Below are 26794 nucleotides of genomic sequence, written 5' to 3' on the forward strand. Positions count from 1 at the left end.
ATAAGATAGAGCGAACAATACATACATTAGGTATACATACCTCCCCAATTAAGCATCTCCGGCGCTATAGCCTTCTGTAAGCGTTGCATCTACATCTACGTATAATATCGAATGATGTAAATCATTGCGTCTTCCGACTGTCTCCCTCTCTATAATGCCAAGGTAAAAGTGGCGATCCATCCAAGCAGACAGGACGGAGGGGAAAAAACAACGCAACGCAACGCACGTAGACGGGTGTCCGAAGCTTACGCAGCATGATATGCAGCTAGCGGTTCATTGGATATGATGGCTCCTAGGTAGTCCAGGTAACCGTAACTGTAACTTTGTCGGAGACAACAACAAAATAATTCTATGTTACACGGAGTTCTTTCTTTCTAATCTTTCCAGACCGGGGAGTTCGGATACCGGATACGGAGCCGGGTTGAGGTGAGGCGTTACCTAGAGGGATAGGATACCAGGATAGGATAAATAGAATACCTAAACCTTACCTTAGGTAGGTAGTTACCTAGGTAGTATAGGTACCTCACCGGGTCCAGCCGTGATTCCAAGGCTCGCGAGCCGGGGTTTCCGTCTGCGCTCTCGCGTACTCGATCGGGATGCTGTTGTGTCCGTAAAGGCCCTTCTTCTCCATCGCCACGCGGTACAAGTATCCCTCGGCCCGCTTACCGGGTCCACTCGTCTTGCGCAATTCCTCGCAGGCATTGTGCATCGATTGGTACATCCTACGTAGGCAGTTGACCCCAATTAGTAAACCCCCAATTGTCACGTCACGTCACTTCACGACAGAGTGTTTTGCTTTCGGGGGGAGGAGGAAAGAGAGAAATAAATAAAGAAATACATACCGCTCTAGCTCATGTGCTCTCCTGTCCCGCTCCTTGCGCTGGTACAGCAACCAGGCGCGGTGAATAGTCCAGTGACGCAGCGCACGGTTTCGCGCGAATCTCAGCGGGGCGGGGACGGCACGGGGCATCGACATCTTGAGGTTGACGATTCTCGGGTCGGGGCCCTCGCCCTTCCCGGCCTTCCGCTTCTTCCTCCCACCTCCCTTTCCGCCTTTCCCGCCTTTCGCCGCGCCTTTACTACCCGAAGAACCCTTTCCGGTGCCGCCCTTCGCATTTTGCGAAGCCGTGGTATGGATCTGCCGAGGGGAAACGGAAGAAGATGTGGGGAAGAAAGCCGCTGTCGCTGCGGCAGCTGGATATCTCGAGGGCGCGCCGGAGAGGAAGCTGCTGGAGAAAGATGTCGAAGGCAACCTCGTAAAGAGGCTGCGGAACGTAGGTGCGAACATGATGATATAACGGGGTATCGTATCGTAACAGCCCGTCGCTCTCTCCCTCTCGTCTAAGCCTATGCTTGTCCGTACTTCCGTATAACCGCTACTTGTCGTTTCGTTTTTTACCCGTTTCCACCAGAACCAAAGGCCACAAATAAACTAGGTGCTATCCCCCCGCGCAACTTTCCACCTGATACTCGATATCCGGTCTGAGGCCAAGCAAGCGCAAGCTTCGACAATTCTCCCCACAACTATGTTCTTTCCAAGTTTTTCGGCTGTGCTCTCCTGCGGAGACGTCCTTATATCTTTCCAAACGCAGGCCCTTCGTATATCTACCCCAAGGCCTCCTGTGTCTCCGGGGATAAATCGGGTTAAGAGTTGCTGAATTGCTTCAATTGATGGATTGCAGGAAAAAAGAATAATGTGGATCAACGATTTTCCAAGCTTAGGTACCTCTTGGTGGTGCTAAGTGGGGATCCCTGTAGGTACAAGCTCGAGGTACATGTGAGATACCTACGGATCCGTACTATGTATTGTACCTAAGATAAGATATCCCAATTATCACGTGGCTCCCCCTATTTATATAAAAAAAAGGGGAGGAGGAGGTAGCTCACCATATTATCTTTAACAAGCTAAATTCTATCTATGAATGCCTCTCAAACGCATACGGAATACCTAATTATTAGGTTAAGTGATTACGGACCATGTTTAGGAAGAGTTGTCATTTGGCACTCATGGGGATTGGTTATTAAATGATAATTGCAACAATCTCTAATAATTAATGTGAAAGAATACAAAATTGGCTATTAGACAACAGCTGATAAATCACAGTTCCACTCATCTTCAACACTAAAGACATTAATATCTATGCTTTCAAATAAGGCATACTCTATGTATTATCTGCCGAACTACTCTAATCAGTATGATAGAAATCTTCTTTTTAGTTGCCGTAAAATCCGCTACGACTGATGCAAGGACGCTGCACCACGTCTCTTATAACGAATCGTGAATCTCGTCGGTGATATTTGATAATGATGTCAAAACTTAAGTTGGGAAGAGAAGTAGGGATGTCCTGATTAATGGATACGTTCTTTTAGTGGTAACTATAGGAACTGAATCGTTGAGAATAGGTTTGTCTGGTAGTGCCAGTAATAAACTTTGTATTGTGGTTCTTGTGGGAGCGAGGTTTTCAATTTGTCGCGACTTCGTCTTCCCTGTTTTCTCGAGTTGGTTGAGCGAACCTGTTGCTGAATTTAACTGCCGACGGCTTTGACTTTCCCCTCTTGGTGTCTCTTGCTGAATAGTTCTGCTTTGTCCTCTTCGTCGTCCATATCTCCGTCGATGTCTTCTTCGGTTGAACGTAAATTCCAAAGTATGACCCGGGCCCGAGGAGCGATCTCTCCCTTATCGGAATACTGATCCTCCAGAGCCCACCATGTCCCTTAAGAACGTTATGATAGAAATATACTACGTTGGTAGCTCTATTGACGAGTCAATGTGACTAGTCTCGCTAGCCGCGCCGTTCTAATTTGCAGTAAATAGCAGCTCGCGGGCTCCCCAAATATTGACTTGCCCTAGTCGGGCTCATTAGCATTGACCTCGTCGCTCTCGACCTTAAGGTAGTTGTGTCAGTGGCTCCTTGTAAGGTATCCGGAGAGTTTCAACATGATTGTACTTTGAATACCAAATGATAGAAACGGATTGTGACGGGAACATGTTACTATAGACGCTTGTCGTTTTGTTTCCCGCCATTATCATGTCTCAAGACAGACCCTCACCACAGGGAACATCGGGGGTGGCCGTGTTCTGGTCTTTGTGTCCCCCCCCCCCCTATATAACGGTAAGGAGAGGAAGAATGAAGATGTTTGATGGTGGCCAGGTGAGGTAGGATAGTAAGAAGGTAATAGTGAGAATAGAAAGTATGATGCACAGATATCTTCTTAGCTACAATAGTAAGGTTAGCGAATGGGAACAAAGGGTTAATATATATGGCTGATAAGGTGGGCTTGCCCTTGTATGATAGTTGACTTACCTAAGAGATATTTGAACAATAAAGTATAAATGCTCTTGTAGGGTCAGTAACGATCCAGGTGTGTAGTTGTCACCTTGGATAGTTGTGAGACTGAGAGAGAGGTGTAGTGTCCCACGGCCCAAGCTGCCAAGAGCCGTTTGAATATTCAAGGCGACCAACAGCAGTAATAGGATAGGTGTAAGGGAAACTATTGGGTATAATGTATCACGCGGAGATGCACGAGTTGGGCACCTGCACCAACACCGGAGATGTTTCGGCGCTTAGGTTGTAAAATACGTACTTTAGAACGTTTACAAATAGTCTTGAGTCTCGCACTTCGAAAGAAAGGAAGAGACCATGGCCCTTGAGACTATTAGAAAATTATTATTGAATTGAATATTCCAAGCCCTTGCCAAGCCCTTGTCACATGTAGATAGACGGAGGTTTTAAAGGATGACGACCTAGCCACCCCTCTTTGGGCCACAAATACCACTGTGGTGGTAGAGAATAAAGCTAGATTAGGATCTCTAACACACCCTAGTCAATACTTAATGTTGAGGTGCTGTATCAAATAGCGAGAATCTAAGCATTCATTCTTGTGTGTCAAAGGTCAAAGCACAAGGTGGAGTTCATGTATCATTTTGTTTTTGCGCCTGTCCTTTTATGGCCCCTATCGCGGTAACGTTAGTAATCAAGAAGCAACCAAAGATCAGATAGAATATATAGACTAAGGTAATTCCAGCTTTGGAAATGCAATAGATGCGAATGGGCATAGTTAGGTTGCTTGTTGGGAAGAGAGTTTGAGAAGAACACGAAGAAAAGAAACAGAAGAGGTATATTATGTTAGGGTAGGTAGTGATCAAGCAGTCATAGAGAACATACCTTTGGCCATGTGCTTCACGTTCAGAGCGGAGTATCCCATCATTAGTCCGAGGGTAGTAGCCTATATCCTTGATTCCAAGGGAGACATGATCTGTGCTATTTTGCACAACTTGGTATATATGCGCGTTATTGTGTAAGTTGTGATAATAGATTGTTAGGATAAGGTGAATAATCCCAGATCGTGCTATCTCAGCGAGATTCCTGGGATAGAGGAGGACGGGAAAATAAACGTATTAAATTATCAACGTGTTGAGAATAAAGAATAAAGAATAAAGTGTTGGATTGATAAGGTATGTCAAGTAATACGACATCGTACTAGTAGAGAATAGGAAAAGAATCAAGAATCAAGAATAAAGAATAGAGGAATGAAATTTTAATTCTAAAGGGGATCGCCGTGTTTATATAGGCGTCCGAAGAAGTTTCTACCTAACGCTAACGTCTAAGTGGGCAGTCACCTAGGCAGTTACCTAGGCAGTTATCTACCAAGGTTAAGTTTGGAAGTTGCTAGGTACGGCGGGACAAGTACCTAGATACTGCAGTAACGGTTGTATGTGACTTCCAGTACGGCAGGTGTATTAGAGAATTATTGCCTGCCTGGACAACGCCGCTATGGTACCTCCCTAGGTAGCCTACCTACCTTAGGTAGCAAATCAATTTACGTTGCGTTGCGAAGCAACTTGAAATGTACTTTAGGTACCAACCTAACTGGCTCTTATCTTGTTGTTCCTGTTCTAAAAGGAAGGCACAGACTCATTAGCGCATCTTGGGTGTTATCTCCTTTGGGCAAAATCTGTATTCTTTGGTGTTTTCCCTTCATAATTTCCAGGAACGATGTGGAGGATACTCCGTCCCGGTATGATATTATCACTTGTTATCTCCCTTATGTACCTTAGGAACTTTGCCGTTGATTACGTTCAGCAAGTTATTATTACAGCTGTGCTTAGCCATATCCATCATGTTTTGAATGTCTCTACGTTGATTGAGTTGTCCAATCCTTATGCGTACTTACAGACCACTACATGTTATCTCTCCTTGAAAGAAACTCCTAGCAAGCAAATATCCTTTGTAAATAACTAAGACCATCCGCAAAGAATATTCAACACGTATGGATCGGTTCCTCTCCCTATATGCCCTTTTACGCATACCCAGAGCTTCTTCTACAACTGTTATACCTATTAATCTTGCGTGATAACGAGAATGGTAACCCAAGCAGAGGCCGAAGTATTTAACCAAAGACTAATCAGTATGGTGTGGGATATACGATATAGGGACTAGGAAATCCTAGAGGAACTGTCCAAGATCCCGACCAGAGTCACTAAGAGCGGCGGCACGAATCTTGCGCACTACCTAGCCCTCATACGAGCAATATACGGAGTACTATCCAAAAAACGCCCAGAGCTACAGGGTTTTTTACTTTTCCAAGATCCACAAAGTATCGCGGCCGCACAAGAGAAAGATGCACTCAAGCTCGAAACACTCGAAGAACTGAGGACTTTCCTATTTAAATCAGGACAGCTTGCGGAGGATCTCAAGCCCAAAAGGGCGCCATCATCCCCACCCAAGAAGGAAAGCCAAGCCGAAAGGTGTGGCGACATTCATCGCATGACTGACTCTGAAAATAAGGATTTTGAAATATTAGTTCAAATTTTCATGGATATTTCGAACCCTCCCTGGAGACCGCAACCTCCTCCTCGACCAGACCTTCGTACAAGAGCCGTTCGTCCTCCTCGAGCTTCTTCCTCCAAAAGTCCAAAAGAGGCTCGGAAATCTAGTTCATCCAAGGGTAAGGAAAAGGGCACATCGGATCAAGAACCGAGTCAAGGAACAGAAAGGGAATATAGTGGAGTTTGAGCGTTTTGTGTTTCGAATCCTTATGGCGCGTTATGGGATATCGAAAAAAGGGCTTAGCAACAACGAATATAATTTGGAATATGTCTTTCCAAGTTAGCGATTGATCATAGAAGCGGAGTATTCAACAAGTATGCTTTTTACTTGCAATAACTTCTGTTCCTTCACCACCTACCTGATACAGTCCATGGCAATTTTTCCGATGTGTTCCCTTAGGGCGGACAGGTAGGTGAAAACTATTTAATTCCTGCTTTACAACAAGCATTGTGACCCCTGAGTTAACCCCTGAATCTTCATATTACATAACCAAGTTACACCTTATATGCAATTATTCATATATACCAAATCTGCGAGTTCTAAATATTCCGCATACCGAGGTTCATCCGAATAAGCAATCGAGTTGTCGCTCAGTCGCGACCTTTTAAAGTGACGTAGACACCTGGGCATACCTAAGGTACCTCCTAAGACTTCCTCTTGCCGCAAGATAACCAAACCCAACATGGATCAATCAGTGCAAAGAAATTCCACGACGGGCCACGCGAGGAGTAAATCAGGTACAAAGAGTGAGTAAATCTCCGATATGATCTTTTCTATGTTCTCAATTTAATTTTATAATGTAAATCCGATAAGTTGTATTGTACCTCTATAGGAGCTATGTACCTAAAGTCCGTCTCTGAGCTCGGCGATCGCAAATGGATGAATGGATGCATGATAGGCTATTAATAATTTTATCATGGCCGCCTGCAGTTGCGGTCGTAAAGGGGGGAGATAGCAACATCGATTGACTGCAAGTGCGTCCATCCTATAGAAATGTGATAACCCAACCCCCCTCACGCTACATCGGGATTCACTTCTTCTCTCTCTTTACTCAGTATCGCTTATCATATTCGGTATCGCTTCAAGCAAGAACAACTATAACTATGTTAAATAAATCATGTCCTTTGCTGACCTATTCCGTTCTGTAGCTCTTCGGCCGAGATCATCAACCAAGGGACCGCTGGATGCGGATGAGTAAGCATCGATGATCGTCGAAGGGGTTGTATGATGTGATACTTGCTTACACTGAGACCCCCCAGGGCTCCCGTAGCATCGTCTCCCATCCAGTCCCAGGCCACGCGCTTCAGCAGCGCCCAGCAGGCTAGTCCGAGGCCAAGTCTCTCCCGGGGCCTCTCTCCGGCCCCCAGTTCTTCAGCACCGTCTATCGCGCCGGTGACCTCCAAGGACTTTTCCTTTCTCCTCCGGCCCGAGATCTACCACCAGCTCTCCCCCTTGTCCATCCCCGCCCCCTTCCGCAACCCCTCCAGACAGCCCGCGCCCGAAACCCCCATCCCGGAGCTCCTGAGCCACGGGCACTTCCGGGCCGCGGCCATCGCCGCCGTCCAAGCGCTAACCAGCAGCCCCGTGTCGGCGCTCTCGGCGGCCGCGCACCCGCCGGTCGGCCCGACGGACCACGCGCGCATCTTCGACCTGCTGTACACGCGGCTCGCGTGCCTGTGCCTGATGGACGCGGCCTCGCTCGCCGCCCAGGAGTCCAAGGCCCTCGAGGACCTCAACTCCGCCTTCTACCTCGACCCCTTGTCCGGCGCCCACCTCGTCCCCTGGCACCTGCGCGTCCTCGGCGTGCGCCTCCAGGCCATCGGCTTCGGCGACCCGCGCCGCGCCGTCATGAGCTACTACGACCTCGCGCGCGAGGCCCGCGCCCAGGTCGCGAAGGCGGCGCAGGCGCACGACCACTCGACTTCCGAGGTGTGGAAGCGCAGGCTGGCAGAGCTCGGGGTGAAGGTCGCGGGCGCGCTGATTGAGATGGACGATCTCGCGGGTGCGGCGGAGCACCTGGCTACGCTGAGAGATGGGAATCAGCATTTTAATGTGGGTGGTGGTAGTGGTGGTGGCAGTGAGGGTGATGGACGGCTGGCTATGAGCCGGGCTTTACTTTGGCTGCATCTGGGGGATGTGGAAGCAGCGCGGCTATGTGTGAGGGATGGAAAAGGCGGCGAAATGGGAGAGCGCATCGTGGACGCGCTAGCTGATATGGCAGATGGCGAGTATAAGATGGCTCTGGAGAAATGGAAAGCCTTGAAGGGCACGATGGAGGAAAATAACGTCCATGACGAGATGATTGGGGTTAACCTGGCTGTGTGCCAGCTTTATACGGGGAATATGACCGAGGTGAGTTTATATCTACCTTCAGCGCCGAGCTATCCTTGTGCTAATACTTGCTAGGCGAGAGACACCTTGGAGGCTCTAGTTGATGGGGGTTCGACATCGCACACGCTACTATTCAATCTGACTACGATGTACGAACTCTGCACCGACAGACATAAGAACCTGAAGCTTAGACTCGCGGAGCGGGTAGCTTCTAAGCAGCCTACGGCGTTAGGATGGGAGAAGACGAACGCCGATTTTAAACTGTAGAAGTGCAGAATACGATACGGGTTAGCTTTCGTGTTTCTGAGAATAGGTAATAGGTTTATTGCGTCATCAAATCTGGCTGGAGAACTAAAGGATAGTAAATCAGCGCTTTATATTATGTCTGGTAGGTTAAGCTACCTAGATGCCTATTACCAAACGCTCTCTAATCTCCATACTATGCTGGTATTTACCTAATGTCCCTAAGTCTTTCAGTATGGTAAACTAAAGACTTATATAACACAGCACATCAGCCCATCCCCTTAGGTAGCCTCTAGACCTTTGCCTCTCCGTATGGGTACCCAAATCTATGTGTTAGGTACCTCTAAGGTGCGTCTCTATTAGATGCCCATGTGAAATGTTCATGCTAGCATTGAGCAATGCATTTTTCCTCCCACCATAGGCCACCTCTTTGCTTATCTCACTCTTTAGTTCTCATCTTCCGCCTTCCCACGTTCAGCTAAGTTTCCTTCAGCGACTTTAGACTTGCTCTTAGCAGTCTGCTCCGCGAGCTTTTCAGTGGATTTCTTCTGGTTCTCCTCCCAGGCAGCCTGGCCGATTTGTCTCCAATTATCCACGACGAATTGCTCCACGCGCTCTTCGATGTAAAACCCGTCATCATTACGGAGCGGTATCGGCGGCCGTATTCCTAGGCTGTAGTCGTCGCTCATGACGATCTTCTTCAGCGCTTTCGCCGCCAAGCTGCGCAAGTGTCTCTTCTCGACCTCTTCGTCTTCTTCTTCTTCATCTCCCTCCCGACGCTGCGGTATCGACGCCTTAATAACTTCCCTCCAGAGCCCGTACCGCTGGCGCTCCTTGCGCCACTCCACCAGCCGGTTCTGGTATACCTGTCGCGTGCCGGGGAACGTCTCGAACGCCTCCCCGCGCACCGAGTCCCGCGTCGCTCTGGGCGTGGCGAAACGGCCTGCTGCGCGACACGCGGGGATGAACTCTTCGTACCACCGCCGGAAGAGTTCGCGGGACTTGGCTCGCCGGCGGTCGGTGGACTTCATCTTGTTCTTATCAAAATCGCCGCCCTCGCCGGCCTCCGTCGCGCTGTTGTCGCTGTTGTTATCCTGCTCGGGGCGCACCCAGAGGAAGCGGCACGTGGCCGCGTACTCCATCAGCTCCTCGGGCGAGCCGAACGGCCGCTCCCACTGCGCGCTCTCGTACCTGAGGCCCAGGAAGCGGAGGATCTCGAAAGGGTCGGTGGTGAGCAGGACTTTGGCTTGCTTTTTGTTGAAGTGCTCGATCTCGGGGATGCGCATGTACAGGCCGACCTCGTCGACGGTGAGCCCGTACGGGCGGATGGTGCTCCCGAGGACGTTCCAGAGGTCGCCGTGGGCGTTCTTGAATAGCATCCAGTTCAGGTGCTCTATGGAGTCGTACACGTGAAGGTCGACCTGGATATAACGAGGACCGTCGTCGCTCGGTCCTTCCGAGCGTAACTCTTCTGGCCAGGGGATGGCCAAGTGAGCGGCGGTTGGAGATTCTTTAATGACATGTTTGGCGCCGAGAAGGCAAGCGGCAAACTCGAGGGGGTAGTGCCCGAGCTCTGAGGATGAGATGCCGTCGGCCTCGGAAGATGGCAATACCACATCCTTTTCCCACGCTACGAGGATATCGATATCTCCGTAGTCCTTCTTCGCGGGTCCCTCGATGGGACTGGCAACTACAGTGAATAGCTCGCGAAGCTTTGCGTGGCACGTATCGAGGACATGACGGTATACATGAGGAGACATCCGAGGAGTGGAAAGCGGATTGCTTCCAGAAGAGAATGCAGAGCCACCCATGGTAGCAAATACAAGAGGTATCTTATCAGTCGTTATTTGGGTATGCTAAGCAAGTGCATAGGGTAGGTTTCGTTAAGTACCTGGTATAAACGAGGCAAGTATAACCGAGATGCTGAGAATTGTTTGATGAGAAGGGCCAAATCGTTATCGCGAGAGGGTAGCTACCTAAGCTGAAATGTCGAAACTTGGATTCATAGTTGGAATGTCCAAGCAACGGCGGCAAGTATTAGTTAAATAGCAATAGCATGTATGACAGATGAGTAGTAACTGACTTAGGTATCTAGTCGGCTAGGCAGGCTCCGGGGCTATGTGAAGTAGAAATACGAGTTGCGTGTAAGTTGCAAACACCACAACAGCTACTACTTCTTACCAGGTACCTCATATGGGCCTCAAATGCACCTGTCATGCACGCACGGACCACAAATATCGAGATGATTCCTGATTTATCAGTTGCAATTCCACATCATGCTTTGGTGCCAACCTGAGCCCGAGGCCTACACATGAACACAACAAAGTGATAATGACGATGACAAAGTCCCCCTTTGAGGCGATAGAGGCATAGGAGTGGAGCGTCCATGGCTGACAGCTAAGGTAGTTCTTTGACTTAAAGTATGACTCAAGGCAAGCTACGGCTGCATTACAATAATTTAATCCGATTAAGCTAATAAGACGAACTACCAATTACCAAGCTTGATTATCAGCTAACTTAACTCAAAAAGTGGTATCTCATTCGTCTCTAGTATACTTGGAGCCTTGCCGCCATTTAGAGCCATATCTCAAAACTAGCACCGGGATCGGTGCTAGAAGAAGGCTTCCTGCTCCCAACATTGACAAGCCTATACCATACCCAAACCTATCTACAAGGGGCGCGGCGGCTAACGGTAGGAATGTACCTGCCAAGCACCTTGTGACAATCACCGCGGTCATGGCAGAGGCGGCATACAGCCCAAAAGCGTCTACGACATATGCATAGAGCGGCAGGAATCCCAGCATAAGCGTGACGCCCAAGAATGCAACGGAGATGAGGAGTACTACGATCGGAACGCGCAGTTGCGCATTCCATCCGTACCACGCGGCGACCAGAGGTAAGGTAAACCCACCGACGATTACTAAGGGCAGACGGTATTCCGGTTGCTCGACCCCCTTATTGCGGTCGCGAAGCTTGACGTAAATTCTGTCTAGAGTCTGGTTGCAGAGTGCTACGCTTACAGCGGAGCCGATGCCTAAGTATTGTACATCAAGGTTAGTATAGCGCACTTATAGGATACACAGATATATATGATAAGAAATAGATGAGGCCCTACTGAAGCTGATGAGCGCGGATCCGGCACCCGCAGGTGACAGGCTATAAAAGGACTCCACGATGTCGGGAAGAGTCGTGCAGATAATGTAAAACCACGTGAAAGTGATAGAACCGAACAGCGATAGCATCTGCAAGACGCCCGAGCCCGCTAATACGGAAAAGGGGCGAATGATGGCGCCCCATAACTTGTCGGATCTCGAGCCATCATCCGCGTCAAACACGGTTCGAAGGGAAGCGTTTCCAGTCTCGACTCGGAGTCTCGCCGCCTTGCGTCTTAGAATCGCGACTTTATACGTCTCGCGGAAGCACGTCAGGAAGATCACTTCGCACGTGGTAGCCAGTATCACACACATCCACATTGTGCTGCGCCAGCCCATAGTTTCGGCGATAGCCCCGCTGATAGCAGGGCCAACGGCTCCGCCAATTAGCGGCGCCAGTTGGATAAAGCTCATAGCTGAGCCTCTCTGCTCCGACGCGAAGATATCGCCTACGATAGCGGGGTTGAGCACATTGGACGCCACTGCGAGACCTGTTAGAGTTCTTGCGGCGATAAACAGGGCTGTGCTCTGGGACAACGCAGCGAGAATTGTCGCGGTGATGAATAGCACGTTAGCAACGTTCATGACAGGGTACCGGCCGAAGACCTCGGACAGCGGCGCGATAAGCAGGGGTCCGGCAGCTTCGCCAAGCTCCCAAATGGTTACCAGCAGCACGCTAGCGGATTTGCTAGAATGGCCGTGGTCAAGATCATCCACTATACGCGTTGCGACGGGCACAACGGAGATGCACGTAAATGTTCTACCGTGACAGTCAGTTTTGGCGATTGCTTTAAGTAGAGCGAGTTGGCAATACGCACACGGTGAACGCCATCAAGGCGAGCAGGGCCACGATCGCCCACTTATACACCTGCGGCCATTCCAGTGGGTTCTCCTCGTCGCCATCCGGGTGGAAGTCCACGATATCCTTGATCGAGGCTTGGTCTGGTCTCTCGTTGAACACTAGATGCGCATCCTGCAGTAAAGGCTGAGTTTCGTCCATGGCGAATCCCGCTCTTCCTTTTCCTTTATAGGCTATTACCTTAGGTACCTAACCTAAGGTAGATTTCTAACCTATTCAACCTATTCGAATGTGCTAAGTTGAGATTGGGGGAAAAAGAGAACAAAGGGAAAAGGGGGAAGATTGAAGAAAAGTCCATACCTTATATGAGTTTTAGTAGCTTAGGGGCCTATTATAATGGCCCGCTCCGTAAAAATTGTCGGCTTTGTCGGCTGCAACGTTCAGCGGTGTGGATAGCCTATGTACGCGCCCTTCTCGGTTGACGACATCGGACAAGGTCGATGGCGAAAGTGGAGATTAGGCGCGCGTATCCATCTGGGCTAAAGCCGATCGGATCTATCGCAAACGGCAGATCTACAAACCAACCCCAATTTATTTATTTATTAAGATCGAACGTCTATCTAAGCTAGAGCTACTCCGTACGGAGACTGGTGAGAGTTATAGCATTATTTCGATTGAATGCCACAGCTACAGGGTCCCCCGAGGCTTTGAACATAATGACCGGTTTTGACGAGCGGCTTCGTCGTGTTTTCGAATAGCGCTTAACCGTGTGATATGCTAGCAGCACATTTACAAGCCTGTCTGCGTGGTCAATTGCTGCAGCATATATCAAACATTAAAGACCGGGAAGCTCACGAAAGACTTCCCCATACTAACATAACCCACGGTTTAAAATCGACGTGACCAAAGTACGGATTGAAAACCATACCCACGGAGATAGAGGTGACGAGCATGTCGAGGCATATGTGTGTAAGTAAACCGATTTCCGGTGCACTTCCACAGTCCATATCGATGGCTTGCATCAGTGCCCAGAATAGTTCAGCGCCGAACTAATAGAGGTAGGTATACCGGGTTAGAATATTAGACACCTAAGAGGTATCTAACCTAATGCTTTCCAACAAGATAGTTTCGTTTGACAGACATACAGAGGCGAGGCTATAGTCACGGGCTGGATACTGTAACTTGAACGCTAGCAGCAGCATTGACAGCGATAATAGTATTCGGCTGAGTCGTAATATCAACCCGCCAAGGCCATGTACACGTTGAAAACGGTCCATCGTGAGATAGCGCCTAGTTTAATGTAGATAGGAGTATTTTTTGAGAAGAGAAGAGATCCTACACCGAAAAATCAGAAGTTTACTAGACCTAAGGTCAGGCCTAAGGTCGGGCAATCGGCTTTTGTTGAGACATTGGGGGCGGTTCCTGGTAGATTACCTAGGTACCTACCTAGTGAGCGCCACGCGTGCAGGGGCTTATGCTGTATGAAGCTATCTTAGTCTTTGTAGTACAGCAGTATAATTGAGTTGTTGTAGTCCTCTTCCGATATGATGACGTTGACAGTGTGGCGCTATGAAACTAGGTAAATAATAAATAATTGTAGAAGTAATAACCTCCTTATACTGCAAGGAATTCTAGCCTCCTACATATGTAGCTATCACGCTATGTAGTATTACTGCCTTCATTTGCTTCCGTTACTCTTACCTATGTCCTATTTCTATATGCTCAAGCATATGTTCAGATAGCATGGCAAACTAATCCTCCCCCTTATTATTTTTGTCATTCTCATCTTTTTTCCCTTATATAATACTTATGATAAGTGGCACGATGAAACTCTCGCCTATCTCCCTCCCCAAAGAAGGATGGAGGCGCACTGGTCTTGTCAATCTCGCGTGTACATGTAGTTGTGGTATTCTGCTGCTTGCTTATCTAGTTGTTATGATGACCCAACGGGGATCCGCACTTAATTCTACTACCATCATCCTCGAGGGCGAGTGCCAGAAAACGCGCCGGGCTAATTCAATTCTTCATATCCTCATAAGCGTTACGTCTACTCTCATCCTCGCCTCGTCCCGCTTCTTCATGCAGATATTAAGCTCGCCGTCGCGTTTGGAGATCAACCGCGCCCACGTACGACTTCGCTCATTGGAGATTGGGATTTCATCGGTGAAGAATCTTCGTTTTCTTTCCATACATAAGACTATCGGCTGGGCTGTACTTCTCATTAGCTCAACTTCAATACATTTGCTTTTCAACAGCTCGGTCTGGGAGACTCATTTTCGAAGCTCGGAGTGGCACCTTACCGTGGCTTCAAGTTCTTTCAGCACCCTCGAAGTGGATTTCTTCCCACCTGGAGCTAGCTTGGCAAACGCCGGATGTCCGAGTCTCAGTTGGAATGATGCTCCGGAAGACCCAGCATGTCGAGACCTCGCGGGGTATGGCGAATATGTAGCCTTGGAAGACTATTGGGACAAGAAATCTGCCGCATTCCGCAATATTACAAAAACGGCGAATGAATCAAAATATTGGCAGAATATTACATCGAGTGACTGTAGGAAATACTACGCGTCTTGCAGGCCGAAAGAGAAATATCGGGATGTCGTAATTGTTGTCGATACCCAGGTTGATAATCCGGGAGGATGGACACGTACCCAGGTCTTCAGGGACCCGTCAGACGTCCTGGGTCTGATTTGGGACCTACATATGCCTATAGACGACCTGAATTCCTTGTGGTATTCTACGCAATGTAGCGTCAAGCTCCCCACAGCTTTCGTCTATCCTGACCAAGCTGACCTGTCAACTGCTTATTGCATAAATAGTTGCGGACGTGCTCTCGGATTCAAATCGGAAGCCATACCCACGAACCAGTCGGCTTCGCCAGAGGCAGAGTGGATATTAAATTTGCATAGACCATCGCCATGTAGTGTTTCTAATGAGAAGAGGTTCGGATACAACGACACATTCAATCACTTTCCTGTACGATATTGTCTGGCAGAGCCATCTCCAATATCGCAATGCTATGTCGGGCTATCAAATATCCTACTACTCATCACGATAAGCTGCGTTTTCATAAAGGCACTCGTATGTGCATTAGTAGTGAGCTACCTCCCTAATACCTCATTAGTCACGCTAGGAGACGCACTCGAGTCGTTCATCGCGGATCCAGACCCGGTAACTTCGGGCTTGGGCACTTTTAATGTCTACGATAGCTATCGGATTCAATCCGAGCCACTCGCGGATGCCAGGACCGGTAGCGCAGATGAACTTACCGATATACCTCGGCCTCGTGTTTGGAAGTGCGGTGCGAAAAGACTTATATCTGTCGTTCCGAGAAGCGCGTGGTCTGGTACCCTGGTACCCATAGTCTGCTTCGCATGTGTCGGGATGTATTATGCGAATCAGTTGTTCGTATTCGACAGAGTGAGTCTGTAAGTGAGCCTACCTACCATCCTTTTTATTTACAACGAATACTTTGGGTGCCTCAAATAAGCATGTGCTATTATTGACGACAACTTAGTCAAGGAAATCTAGGGACGACTGGGTTACCCTTTTTCAGCCACGGACTTATTAAAGAACATGGGTACTTGAATATGCTACTCGCAGCCAGCTTACCGCAGTTTATACTGTCCTACTCCTTTTATTCGTACACGTTCTTATTTACACGTTTAATATCCGAGATTGAATTCAATTCCTATAGCCTGGTACCGCCTAAACCACTTCGTGTATCATATCCCACGGGCGACCAGGTTTCAACCTATTGGCTGCAGTTACCATATCTTTATAGCTTGCCTCTTCTTGCTGCGAGTTTGCTTCTGCATTGGCTTGCTTCCAGCTCGCTCTACATCTTCGCAACCCAAGGGAGTAGGTAACATGGCGAATTGCTGCTATCGTAATCCGTGTACTGACCGAGCAATAGGCTACCTAGCAGATGACTATGGCCAGGACTCCTGGAAACCCAGTCATAAATGGGGCATAATTGACGGGACAGTCATAGTGCTAGGCTTCTGGCCCCTTGGCATCGTAATTACCCTATGTGCGGGTCTGGCGATGGTAGTTTTCCCAATCATATATGGTCTTCGTAGGCTTCCGGGCAATATGGTATTTGGGGCGTGCGACTCGCTCGTGTTGTCGGCAGCGTGTCACCCCCACGTATCATCATCTTCTATACCCGACCAAGATAGCCTTTACGCAGGCGAAGGTTCGGAAAGCGAAAGTAAGTAGAATCTTGTATCATAGGTTTGTGCTAACTTTAATAGACGGAGAGACTAGTCAGGTTGTTGAGCAGGAATTGTTACGTGCACTTTCCAGGGGGAAACTGAGATGGGGTGTTACAGAGATACCCTCAAGTATACCCACGACAGCGGACGATCAACGGAACATGATGCACTTGAGCTTTACTGGCGCTGATGAGTTTTTATCCGAGCCTGTGGATAATCACTTATATGTTTGAGCAAAATACTGACCGAGATTGAGAAATAACTAATATAACTCTAAGAACTACCTAAATATCATATAACTATCTCATTCAAGGATGCTTCAGTTCCTGGACTACCCAAGATTAGGCAGGTACAGATCTTATCCCACAATACCAAGCATCTGTAGCCCCCGCGTGAAAAAGCGGGAAACTAACTATTTCAGTAAGAAAAAGGATGTGCTAGCCCATCAAAAAATACACATACGTACTGCATGAAAACCCAACGTGTTCTGTCCCCAAAATAAAACCCATTTACTTAGCCGGATCAGTCTGCGTTGCACTGTCTTGAAAGAAAAAAAAAGGAGAAAGAAAAAAATTGAGAAGACGCATAAGCCTTTGCAAGCCGACTCTCCTCGCATAATGATCTATCGTAGCCACATTCCAAATTCCAAGGTAGGTATTCCACGTAGGTAACTGCCAGGGGCACCTATGTCGTAAAGCAGGGCTTTGCCGTCTATATAAAGGGTCGCCAGCTCCCTCGTAAGAGGATAGAAAGTCAGGCGTCAGTTCAACCCAATATACTTGCTGCATGTACGACCCTGACAGTAACTCCTTCTACACTCCTCTCTTCGCCTTGAGTCCTAGTCGAGTAGGCGGATTATATCGAGTCGTCCATGGGCTCAGGGCGCTCCGCGCGATCCCTCCGTCGGCCGCTGCTCCTTATGGGCTGCCGGTGTATCCACTGGTCGGGATCCGTACGACCGGCTACGGGCGGGGGTAAGAACGGGTTCTGATATATGGCGCCGCGGCGAGCCCAGCGATTTGGTGGGTCCCGGGCGTCTTCGGCGCGAGGCGTATGGTTGAAGGGATTATCATCTTCGATGGCGGGGTGTCGAGGTCGGACATTATTATTAACAGCTTGTGTCTGTCGACGCGGGGGCCTCTCCTCTCCTCTCTCGTAGGGCGAGTTGTCGCTGTAGTATTGACACCCCTCCGCGTGCAGGCAGAACAGATATAGTCCTTTGTCTAGGTAGTACGGTTGAAAGCACACCCAGCACCACTGATGGCCACATGGACCTTTGATAATGGCACGGGTTAGTTAGTTAGATGGCCCACGACCAAACGGGGATGGACGACTTACATGTAACATGATCGCATCCTGAGTATTTGTCGATATTCCTCTCGCATCCCGGACACGGTTTGCTCATTTCCTGGATCTTTCTTTCGGAGGCTTCCTCGTTTTTCCTGTGCCGACGCGTTCTTTTATCATATTCGTCGCAGGTTTCTCCTCTGTGCCACGGGACGTTATGCCGTACGCAGAGGCTACGCTTGCACCCTTGGCACTTAGCCTTTGAACAGCCGGCTGGGTTGATCTGGCCGTACTCGCAGCCCAAGTGAAGACACCACATAAACTCCGGGATGCTCGAAAGCAAGGCCTTGGTCGCTAGCACGTCGTATTTTTTCAAGACTTCCCGTGAGGCCAAAGCTCGGACGTCCTCGTATTTAAGGAATTGGGGGCACTCAGGACATAGTATACGGTCCCATGGTGTTTCTCCCAATCTTGAGCCTATCCAACGGCCGAGGCACCGTTTACAAGCGGTAGCATCATGGTCGCAATCCGCCGTCGTTTTTCTCCTGTTCGGCATCTCGGAGACTCTCTTCTCTTCATTGCATATTGTGCATATCTCTGTAAGAGGAACTAGCCAACTCTCGACGCGAACAAACTTGTCCTCTATGGAACGCGGAACTTCAAAGTCGATGGTAGCCCCGGGTTGGATGTGATTGTTCCTTGGGATCGTCTTACCATGGTACGTCAATTTGATATCTTCCAGGTTGATATGACGCCGATGGGTTTTATTGTCCGAGGAGACCGCCGATAAAATCTCGTTCTTCAGCCAGTTCTTGAGTTTGGACGAGTCTGCATAACCGCGGTTGTTGACACATGGCTTATGGCAGACGTATTGTTCATTGAACCCTCGAAGAACAAAATAGCCGTCGGCCGGCTTCATACTAATAACAATATACCGACAGAGCCATTCCGTCACGTTGCGTGCTTCCCAACTATTTCCTTCTAGCAATCGCTGCTTTAGGCCTCCTTCACATTCCAGTACGATCTGATTGGCATTTTGTAGTAGATACTCTTTGGTCTTGTTCGTTTCCCGCAGGAGGGTTGCTACTGACTCTCGGATACTACCTACAGACTTTCCCGCAGTAATTTCACGAGCGATTTCTTCCCTCTGGGGCTTACGGAGTTTCAAATTGTTTCCTCGCCAGACGACCCGGAATGAACCATCATCGCCGTCATGTAACACCCTATAAGGTAGCAGGTCAAGATCCTGAGGGATACGATCACTTGCATATAGGCGCTTATTGTCCGAGAAGAAATGTACCTCAGCATCATCGGGAATTTCTTGGGCTCCTTCGGGGAATTGTTTTCTCAGGGACTTAGCAACGTGGCGCAATTCCCAGGACTCCTTCACGGTGATTTTTACGGGATTCCGCTCTGTAAAGGTATCGTCAAGATCGACGAGGTTTATCTTCCTTCCTTCTTGTGAGGGATCGCGACGTTTTGAACAGTGTGCGCGCCCGCCGCTGCGATGCTGCGATGGTCCCGCGTGGGAAGTCATGAAAGCGAATGACCAGCCTGGTGTAAACATGACTAAAATTGCGAGTAAATTGAGAGTCACAGATGGATGGTCGCTAGCACCAGGGAAAAGATATAGCTGCTTGACACAGATGCATGTGGCAGAATTAGAGTGGTTAGAAATGGTATGACCAATAAGACCAAGGGTATGAATACTAGAATATTAGATAGAACAATTATTTATTGGCGAAATCTTCGAACCCGAATCATCGTCCAAATAAAGCTCTGGTGAGAGTCAGAGCCTACACACGCAACGGGCCTATAATATTGTCAGGCCTCTGCGGGGCAAGTTGTAAGTTAAGGTATTCCCCGAGCCTCCTCTACGCTCGAGTATGCATGCTTGAGTTAGGTACGCACGGTCAAATCCGGTACCCTATCTACCGTCCATGATTCCACGGGCGCCTAATTGGGTAGCGAATTGCCACCGCTTCGTTTAGATGGTGCGGTGGCACCAGGCATTACATGAAGCCACCTGAGACAATCGGGTACAAAAGTGAGCTATAACAAAGTATAACCAAACGGAACAACCTGCTAACTGCCTCAAGGAGCTGTCATTCGAGGGAAAATCACAACGGTTTAAACTGTCGAGCTGGTCAGCTGCAACCATAAATAGTAGAGCTGACGAATGATTAAAGGGGTGATGTACATAAAAGCACTTAAAGCAAACCTAATGTAATAAGACACCCATCATTCCAGTAAGATAGGTACTCTTTATATCCGATAGTCCCCGTTTTGTAAATGGACGTCCCACTTCCGCGAGCCAACGCCCTTATAATCGAACACCTCGGCGACCTATGAGAAGGGAATCCCGATGGATTGTCCTTGCTTGGCGATGTTACACATGGCCTAGACCCTGATTATGCTCGTGGGAGCTCTTCCCGTCATATACACGTGCCATAGATACCCTAGACACCGTTCTTAGGCTGCTTAGGTACTTACTTCATGGTTGAAGACAGGAGGAATAGCTGCAGAGACGATTCGATTTTGAATACGGCCTCATATTGATTATTCCAGTTTCAAATTTGTTTTCAACCGGAATCGGAACGAACAGAGCTTGTCCGCGGCTAAAGTTTGAACTTAAATGAGGTCATGGGCCAAGGAGGCAAAGGGGTTACGTGGTGAACGTTACCTGGTATGAAGTTTAAAGGGCAAACTGTAAAAGTAAATACTACATAACATCATGGTACTGTGAGTGTGCTGCTTATGAGCCACGTGGCTCATGCTAAGTGACATGCATGTGGCTTGTGATGTGTTACATAAGCATCGCCTATTTATGTACTTGGAATCTCAGGGCTTGGCCCCACATTTAGAAACCTTTCCCAATACCACATCGTTTACCATCGTCAAATATCTACAGGCTCTTTTGCTCTCTCTTAAGCATGAGTGATTGTTTGTTAAAGAAAAAAAAAGACACATTTTTCTTTCACAAGGTACCTGATGGAGTCGCAACTTACCTCGACGACAAGATTGAATATGACTTCGGAAGTTCTTCTTTCATCATTTTATTTTAATTTAGGTAATATTAAACACAAATCTACTAGGTAGGTAGGGTACCTAGGTAGATTTCGAATTCTCCTTACTAGAATTCTTATACCCTATACCTATAGCTACAAGGTACTCGGTCACCCTTTTCAGAATAGAACTGACCAAAATACTTGGCTACCTAACCAATGTGTATTTTACTGAGTTTATAGAGATCAAGCAAAAAATATATCTATCGATTCATCTATCAACCTATCAATAAGAATAAGTTGGCCTCCAGGACGTAAGGCCTTCAAAAAAATCTTGACCCAATTAGGTTCTCCATCTATCTCATCCACCTCTTCGATAAGTTCCATTGAGTATACATCATAACTAGTATCAAAGCTATAACTCTTTAAGCCAGCAATAACCAACAGATTCAATCGTAACCAGCGGCACATCTCTTGCGCCCGCTTAATAATCTCGCCTTTGCCGATGCACCCGCGCTCAGTATTAAGGTCGTGGCTGTAGATGCGTAGGTCGAGTAGAACGCTTTCTAGCATCGGCATTTGCGACCAAGACAGCCAAATAGGGGAGCCTCGATCGAGATCGATCCTCCAGTTGAGGTCCTCGAGGTTGTCGTTGTTTATCTGAATCTCTGGCCCGACCATGCTACGGGCATCAACCTTCATGAGAGCCAGCGGTGAGCGAACGACAATATGGCGTAGGAGCTTGAAAATCAGAGGCGATCCACTTAGCATCGTTTTCTTTTCAGCTCCAGGCTGTTCATCATCATAGGGGAGAATACCTTTTGAATGTTTTCCCCGGATGGGAAAAATATCCACTCGGTCTTTTAAAAAGGATTCCTCGGCGACGTTGTGAGGAAGGCCGTCTGCCGTCAGTTCGAAAATTTGTGCGCCTTCGAGGAGACATATTCTCATATTTTCGTCGTTCCAACACTTGTTGATCATCGACAAACGACTGGGAATCTTGACGGGAAGAAATACATGGCCGTCATTTCCATGTCCAAAGTTTGTTTTTAAGCTGCCAAATTTGCCAGCGATACCTCGTGTATATGTGACAACCCTTGTCAGATTCAATGTGTTGTTCGATACCAACGGGTTATATGGCTCGCAGGCATGCCAATCGGGTACTAATAAATCAAAAACGCATTGAGATTTGCAATAAAGAGATCTGGATGAAATCGCTGAAATAATCTCGAGGGGAAGCGGAGTAACGGTTGTTGTCTTCGCCGCCATCCTCCTTCTCTCCTTCCCTCGAATATTCTCGTCCTGTTCGCCGAGTTTCCGCTTTAAGCTGTTGCAGCTTCCGGAGCGAGGATCTAAGGATCGAAATTGATAATGGACCAGTCGATCTATACGCGATAATTAATTGGTAAGCATATCTAATTCTGAGCGGCTGCTGATGTTGTTGTCTACATCTGTCGGAAAGGGGAAACAAATACCTCGTCGTACCTGACCTCCTTCTCCTTCTCCTTCTCCTTCTCCACGCCTTCCGTCTTCATCTCCGTGTACGCGTTCTCTCTTAAGCAGAGCCTCTTCTTGTCCGGGAGCCCTAGCTGGAGGTTTTCCCGCTCTGGTTGTCCTGGCCGTTGTTCCTCCAGTTTTCTCGGGTGTTCGATCGACGCCGCACGCTTTTTCCATTTATTTCTACAGTCTTGACAGGTGTACTGCGGCTGATTATCCGGCCGTATAATCTTCATGCGAAGACTTCCAGCTTCTACTTTGGGGTGAAACCGCGACGTACAGACTAACATCCAAGGCGGGTCGACTATTTCTGAGGTCCAAAATGGGGGGGAAGCAACTTGGCGATAGTCTCTCGCAAAAAATCGCGTCACGTGCGATGGCCTTCGAAAAGATTTTTCATTAGAGAAATCCATTTTAGTATATAATTACAGGTGGCTATTGACCGGTCGTCGATGATTAGAGATTGAAACGATACGGGGGCTTTGAAATATTGATACAGGTAGCTTTGTCTGCTTGAAACAAGTGTACTGTTTAGGTTGCGAGAATGTCTCCTCACTACTAAAGCTTTGGGCTACAAGATTTAAGCAGCAGTGTTGTTATATTTGTTAGGTCATTCTAAACGCGTAAACCTGCCTGGCTTTCGATTTAAGCATACTTGTGAAGGAAACCTTGATGAAGGCCAGTTTGCCCCCAAGGCAATAGTTCCCTAGGAATTCGCCATAACTTAAAGCTAGCATAATTCCTCGACATACCTGCTTGCGGCTCCGAACTCTCCATATCCCGTAGTTATCCCCGATCAAAGTATGTAGAGCATAGGTATGCCCGAGGTATCTATCTAAGGTGCTTCCATGATCTTCTCGTAACCTCACGCTAAGAAAATGTGTTGCAATAAGTCAATATCAGATAGGTTAGGTTAGGTACCTAGCCTATTCAACGAGCAGATCCGGGCGTTATTTCATCAAAATACCTAGGCGCCTCGGGTCAAATGTTCAAAAGTACCTAGACACAAAGTTTTCACGTTTAATCCGTAGCCTGCCTGACCATACCTAGAGCGAGGTTTTAATATATACCTGAAGTATCATCTTTGGCGGTTGGTTGATCCTAACCATGCATTTCTTTTCCTTTGTTCAGAAAAAAATTAGATAAAGCCTTTATACACAATCTAATTGAGATCGTATCCAACCTCACATGACTAGACGGCGACTGTAAAATTTAAGAACTTGATTCCGCGATCTTGAATGCCATTGGAGGCATGAATCTTACCTAGGTACCTACCTGTCGGTCATCCTGCCGGACTTTGATTTTTGGTGCTTTAAGGGGATCGTGCATTATAGAGTTTAGTATCCTCACCTACCTACGTACTACTAGGTACCTGAATTGTATTCATCATCACTGAGTACCTCATCTCTCTCGAGGCGTAGCGAACGTGCCACCATACGTAAGCATTTTTTGGGGTGTGTAAGGCTGGTGAGGCTATTACTATTTTAGACGGGAAGTTTATATGTTGCAACTCTATGCGATCCGTGCACCTACTAGACTCTCACCAACTCACTTATTTCAAATCTCTATATTAAATTGAAATAGAAAAAGAAAGTAATTCCATGGGACAATTCTTTATTCAATTCTTAACTGCTTCAAACTTTTACTATATTCCGATTTACCTTTGTTAAATTATAATATTTCTTAAAAAGGTGTAGGTTTTCGTGTAAAATAAGAGGTATGTATGTACGGACACTTTTGTCCACTCAGTGTATATAGTACGATTATACAAAACAATTTATTGTTGATTCCTAGCTCTACTAAGACTAGATCGTCTTTTGGAGCGGTGTGCGTGCAAGTTGCTTGTATGATATTTATGCACGGTTGTGGTTCAATAAACATAAGACCCTTGTTCTAACTTATTTTATAATATTAGTAATCAGTTCGAAACATGTAACCTAGCTTGGCTCGCTTTGATATCAGCTTTACTATTCAACTATGATTGGATGGGTGCTTTGTATCTTAATACTGTAAAACTGTTGCCTAGAGAGGTATGCATGTATTATGAGCAGGTAAGGCCTCTTTCCTACTGAATAAAGAGTTAGCTTATTCAAATCTGACCCGGCCAAGAGTTATCATAAGCAAGGATTTGAAATACTGTAACCCTCTAGTTCTTTTATAAAGTTAGCCTTTAATTGGCTTGCTCGTAATTGAGTCTTGTCGACCCACCGATTTGTCGCTCCACGTTTGGAGATATCAATTACAAAATCCCATCCCGACGGATAAGAAGACTGGCTCGCATCTGGTAAATTTCCTAGGCCGGAACTACTGCCAAGTATTGCTCGTGCACCTCTCAAGTTACTGTTGGAAATGGCTCGGAAAGGAAGTCATAAAGTTAGGACGGGTTGTCTAACTTGCAAGTACGTTTGAATTGGACTATCACCGACGATATACGTAGTAACTCTAATTCGCGCTAATAAATGTCTAATAGAGCACGCAAGGTGAAATGTGACGAAAGCAAGCCTCATTGTAATCGGTGTATTGCTACGGGGCGCCTCTGCAGTGGCTACCTCACTAAAGTGAGCTCGGGGCTACTCTGGCAACGCCCGCGTCAGTTATTCCAGAGTATAGACAAGCCCAGTGAAGGAAGAGCCCTGCAATACTTCTGTGAGAAGACGGCCCAGTTTTTATCTGGGGCTACCGATCCGTACTTCTGGACCCATCTAGTTATGCAATTCTGCAACTTTGAACCCGCTGTTAACCACTCAGTCATAGCCATAAGTTCGTTATATGAACAGATGGAAGACGGAGACGGACGGTCCCACTCCGGCGTTCAGCTGAGAGACAACAGCCTTGCACTTCAACACTATAATGCAGCTATTCGCGAACTGAAGACAACTGATAACCAACCTCTAGTGCTATTAGTCTGCATTCTTTTCATATGCATAGAATTTTTGCAGTCAAACAAAGATGCAGCCATAAAACATTGCAAACATGGCATTGCTCTGCTCGACCGTGCTGACTACTCCTGGGCAAAAGAGCACTTGTTACCCGTGTTCCGGCGTCTAAGCTCGTTTCCGTTCCTCCTCGGAGCGGGGCCTTTCGACTTTCCCGACCTTGCATCCCTTGACAGCTCTCTTCCGACATCCTTCAACAGCTTTGATGACGCAGCGTCAGTATTGGATTTTTTACAAAGTCGGACGCTACGTGTTGTAAGACTGGGGGACCCGTACCGTGTTGGAAAGTTACGATACAAAACGGTCCCATCTGACCTCCTGGAAGAACAAGAGGCAGTTGCATGTCTTTTGGACCAATGGCATATTTTATTTGAAAGCCTAGACTCTGGGTCGACGTTGCCGGTAACGCCCGCAACAGAAATTTACAACTTGGGCATGGATTTCATCGGGCTGATGTCCCGTGCCATTCTGCTAATACGCTATGAACTTAGCCGTGTCACGCTAAACACGGCCTTCAAGGCGGACGAGATATGTTACGATCAATATTTGAAAAATTTCCAACGAGCCCTCGATGCATGCGCGCTTATCGACAGCGTGGTTCCCGAAGAAGCCCGGGATCCGTCTAGAAAACGTGAGCCCCAATTCATCTTCGAGACAGGCTTCACGGTGTGGCTTCACCTTATCGCAACAAGATGCCGAGATCTGGCTATGCGATTAGAAGCCTTGCGATTAATGGGATTACTTGGAGTTCCACGAGAAAACTTGTGGGAACTACGCCAGATGCATGCATTGGCGCGCCGAGTGATCGAGATTGAGCACGGTACGATACTAGACGACGATGGACGGCCTGCTACTCCGGTCCAATACCCTGGTCTACCGCCAGATGAGAGGAGAGTACGACATACCAACATGGAACCTAAGCCGTCAGTATATATCGATTTAAATGGAAAGGAAGTGTGTGGGTGGAGTGTAGGATTTGTTATGCGGGACGAAAAGGACGCGATCGTGACCCGCACCGAGTTTATCATCGCCCCTTAAGGTGTTGCATAGTATGGACAACTTATCTTCTCACTAGGATATGTCAGAGACCTCGCGTGAACGACGAACGTCCGTTCCCCTAGAGGCAACCTGGCTTTAGCTTCGCCAAAAACTCGACAGTACCAGTCGTATCATAAGAGAATAGAGGTAAGGCAAGTAGTTAATGTGAACGCTAAGATGAGATATGATATAAGTCACTTTTTTCCTATTTAGCACCCCTAAATACGGCAAGTGGGATACATCAGTGTGTTGGAATGTTATCTCTCTGTCAGTTTTCTCGAGTCCACACAGACTTTGAATAGCTACTGATAGAGTACAATTCCCAGACGACAGCTTTACCATGCAAAACACAGCTTCTTCCATCCACAGAATTCATAGCCTGTTACGAACACGTCGATTCATATTTACCCCTGGGAGATAGACTAGGGCGTTGAGGGGCTCGTGCTGAATTTCCCCCCGTT

The 26794-nt window shown here is 47.6% G+C and overlaps 11 protein-coding genes across 11 annotated transcripts; 5 read left to right on the top strand and 6 right to left on the bottom strand.

Annotated features, from left to right (window-relative positions):
* Window positions 1-523: 523 nt before the first annotated feature.
* F4812DRAFT_459702 (uncharacterized protein) lies at window positions 524-1288 on the bottom strand (the record flags this gene model as incomplete). The annotated part of the gene is made up of 2 exons (XM_047937595.1): window positions 524-722; window positions 843-1288. 2 exons carry the CDS (start codon window positions 1286-1288, stop codon window positions 524-526), a joined length of 645 nt encoding a protein of 214 aa, XP_047789911.1.
* Window positions 1289-5363: 4075 nt separating this feature from the next.
* On the top strand, window positions 5364-6017 carry F4812DRAFT_459703 (uncharacterized protein; the record flags this gene model as incomplete). The annotated part of the gene is made up of 2 exons (XM_047937596.1): window positions 5364-5387; window positions 5442-6017. 2 exons carry the CDS (start codon window positions 5364-5366, stop codon window positions 6015-6017), a joined length of 600 nt encoding a protein of 199 aa, XP_047789912.1.
* Window positions 6018-6948: 931 nt separating this feature from the next.
* On the top strand, window positions 6949-8429 carry F4812DRAFT_459704 (uncharacterized protein; the record flags this gene model as incomplete). The annotated part of the gene is made up of 3 exons (XM_047937597.1): window positions 6949-7025; window positions 7091-8183; window positions 8238-8429. 3 exons carry the CDS (start codon window positions 6949-6951, stop codon window positions 8427-8429), a joined length of 1362 nt encoding a protein of 453 aa, XP_047789913.1.
* A 211-nt stretch (window positions 8430-8640) lies between these two features.
* Window positions 8641-10417, bottom strand: F4812DRAFT_402073 (uncharacterized protein). Its single transcript, XM_047932241.1, has one exon. It carries the CDS (start codon window positions 10214-10216, stop codon window positions 8852-8854), a length of 1365 nt encoding a protein of 454 aa, XP_047789914.1. The 5' UTR covers window positions 10217-10417; the 3' UTR covers window positions 8641-8851.
* A 525-nt stretch (window positions 10418-10942) lies between these two features.
* On the bottom strand, window positions 10943-12557 carry F4812DRAFT_451328 (MFS general substrate transporter; the record flags this gene model as incomplete). Its single annotated transcript, XM_047936192.1, has 3 exons — window positions 10943-11439; window positions 11521-12317; window positions 12376-12557. The coding sequence occupies 3 exons, from the start codon at window positions 12555-12557 to the stop codon at window positions 10943-10945; spliced, it is 1476 nt and encodes a 491-aa protein (XP_047789915.1).
* A 1446-nt stretch (window positions 12558-14003) lies between these two features.
* Window positions 14004-16119, top strand: F4812DRAFT_402269 (uncharacterized protein). The gene is made up of 2 exons (XM_047932244.1): window positions 14004-15785; window positions 15871-16119. The coding sequence occupies exon 1, from the start codon at window positions 14166-14168 to the stop codon at window positions 15783-15785; it is 1620 nt and encodes a 539-aa protein (XP_047789916.1). The 5' UTR covers window positions 14004-14165; the 3' UTR covers window positions 15871-16119.
* Window positions 15705-16941, top strand: F4812DRAFT_402206 (uncharacterized protein). The gene is made up of 4 exons (XM_047932242.1): window positions 15705-15785; window positions 15871-16214; window positions 16270-16566; window positions 16610-16941. The coding sequence occupies exons 2-4, from the start codon at window positions 15944-15946 to the stop codon at window positions 16801-16803; spliced, it is 762 nt and encodes a 253-aa protein (XP_047789917.1). The 5' UTR covers window positions 15705-15785; window positions 15871-15943; the 3' UTR covers window positions 16804-16941.
* F4812DRAFT_430138 (uncharacterized protein) lies at window positions 16811-19992 on the bottom strand. The gene is made up of 3 exons (XM_047934333.1): window positions 19769-19992; window positions 17909-19670; window positions 16811-17844 (listed from the first exon to the last, which is right to left on the bottom strand). The coding sequence occupies exons 2-3, from the start codon at window positions 19422-19424 to the stop codon at window positions 17426-17428; spliced, it is 1935 nt and encodes a 644-aa protein (XP_047789918.1). The 5' UTR covers window positions 19425-19670; window positions 19769-19992; the 3' UTR covers window positions 16811-17425.
* Window positions 16858-17305, bottom strand: F4812DRAFT_402217 (uncharacterized protein). The gene is made up of 2 exons (XM_047932243.1): window positions 17033-17305; window positions 16858-16982 (listed from the first exon to the last, which is right to left on the bottom strand). Exons 1-2 carry the CDS (start codon window positions 17184-17186, stop codon window positions 16912-16914), a joined length of 225 nt encoding a protein of 74 aa, XP_047789919.1. The 5' UTR covers window positions 17187-17305; the 3' UTR covers window positions 16858-16911.
* A 1116-nt stretch (window positions 19993-21108) lies between the features above and the next one.
* On the bottom strand, window positions 21109-23107 carry F4812DRAFT_471580 (uncharacterized protein; the record flags this gene model as incomplete). Its single annotated transcript, XM_047939107.1, has 2 exons — window positions 22338-23107; window positions 21109-22182 (listed from the first exon to the last, which is right to left on the bottom strand). The coding sequence occupies exons 1-2, from the start codon at window positions 22770-22772 to the stop codon at window positions 21109-21111; spliced, it is 1509 nt and encodes a 502-aa protein (XP_047789920.1). The 5' UTR covers window positions 22773-23107.
* A 1601-nt stretch (window positions 23108-24708) lies between these two features.
* On the top strand, window positions 24709-26333 carry F4812DRAFT_451330 (uncharacterized protein; the record flags this gene model as incomplete). Its single annotated transcript, XM_047936193.1, has 2 exons — window positions 24709-24758; window positions 24830-26333. The coding sequence occupies 2 exons, from the start codon at window positions 24709-24711 to the stop codon at window positions 26331-26333; spliced, it is 1554 nt and encodes a 517-aa protein (XP_047789921.1).
* Window positions 26334-26794: the final 461 nt, after the last annotated feature.

This window comes from Daldinia caldariorum, assembly GCF_022478825.1.
Source record: "Daldinia caldariorum strain CBS 122874 unplaced genomic scaffold F4812scaffold_9, whole genome shotgun sequence".
Taxonomy (NCBI): Eukaryota; Fungi; Ascomycota; class Sordariomycetes; order Xylariales; family Hypoxylaceae; genus Daldinia; species Daldinia caldariorum.

Coding starts and splice junctions, on each gene's coding strand:
- F4812DRAFT_402217 (XM_047932243.1), bottom strand. CDS start 17,186: ATGCGAGGAGAGTCGGCTTGCAAAGGCTTATGCGTCTTCTCAATTTTT. Junction 16,983..17,032: donor GTTGGGTTTTCATGCAGTAC/GTATGTGTATTT, acceptor TTACTGAAATAG/TTAGTTTCCCGCTTTTTCAC.
- F4812DRAFT_402073 (XM_047932241.1), bottom strand. CDS start 10,216: ATGGGTGGCTCTGCATTCTCTTCTGGAAGCAATCCGCTTTCCACTCCT.
- F4812DRAFT_430138 (XM_047934333.1), bottom strand. CDS start 19,424: ATGTTTACACCAGGCTGGTCATTCGCTTTCATGACTTCCCACGCGGGA. Junction 17,845..17,908: donor AGGATGCGATCATGTTACAT/GTAAGTCGTCCA, acceptor CCATTATCAAAG/GTCCATGTGGCCATCAGTGG.
- F4812DRAFT_402206 (XM_047932242.1), top strand. CDS start 15,944: ATGCTACTCGCAGCCAGCTTACCGCAGTTTATACTGTCCTACTCCTTT. Junction 16,215..16,269: donor CATCTTCGCAACCCAAGGGA/GTAGGTAACATG, acceptor ACCGAGCAATAG/GCTACCTAGCAGATGACTAT. Junction 16,567..16,609: donor CGAAGGTTCGGAAAGCGAAA/GTAAGTAGAATC, acceptor TAACTTTAATAG/ACGGAGAGACTAGTCAGGTT.
- F4812DRAFT_402269 (XM_047932244.1), top strand. CDS start 14,166: ATGATAAGTGGCACGATGAAACTCTCGCCTATCTCCCTCCCCAAAGAA.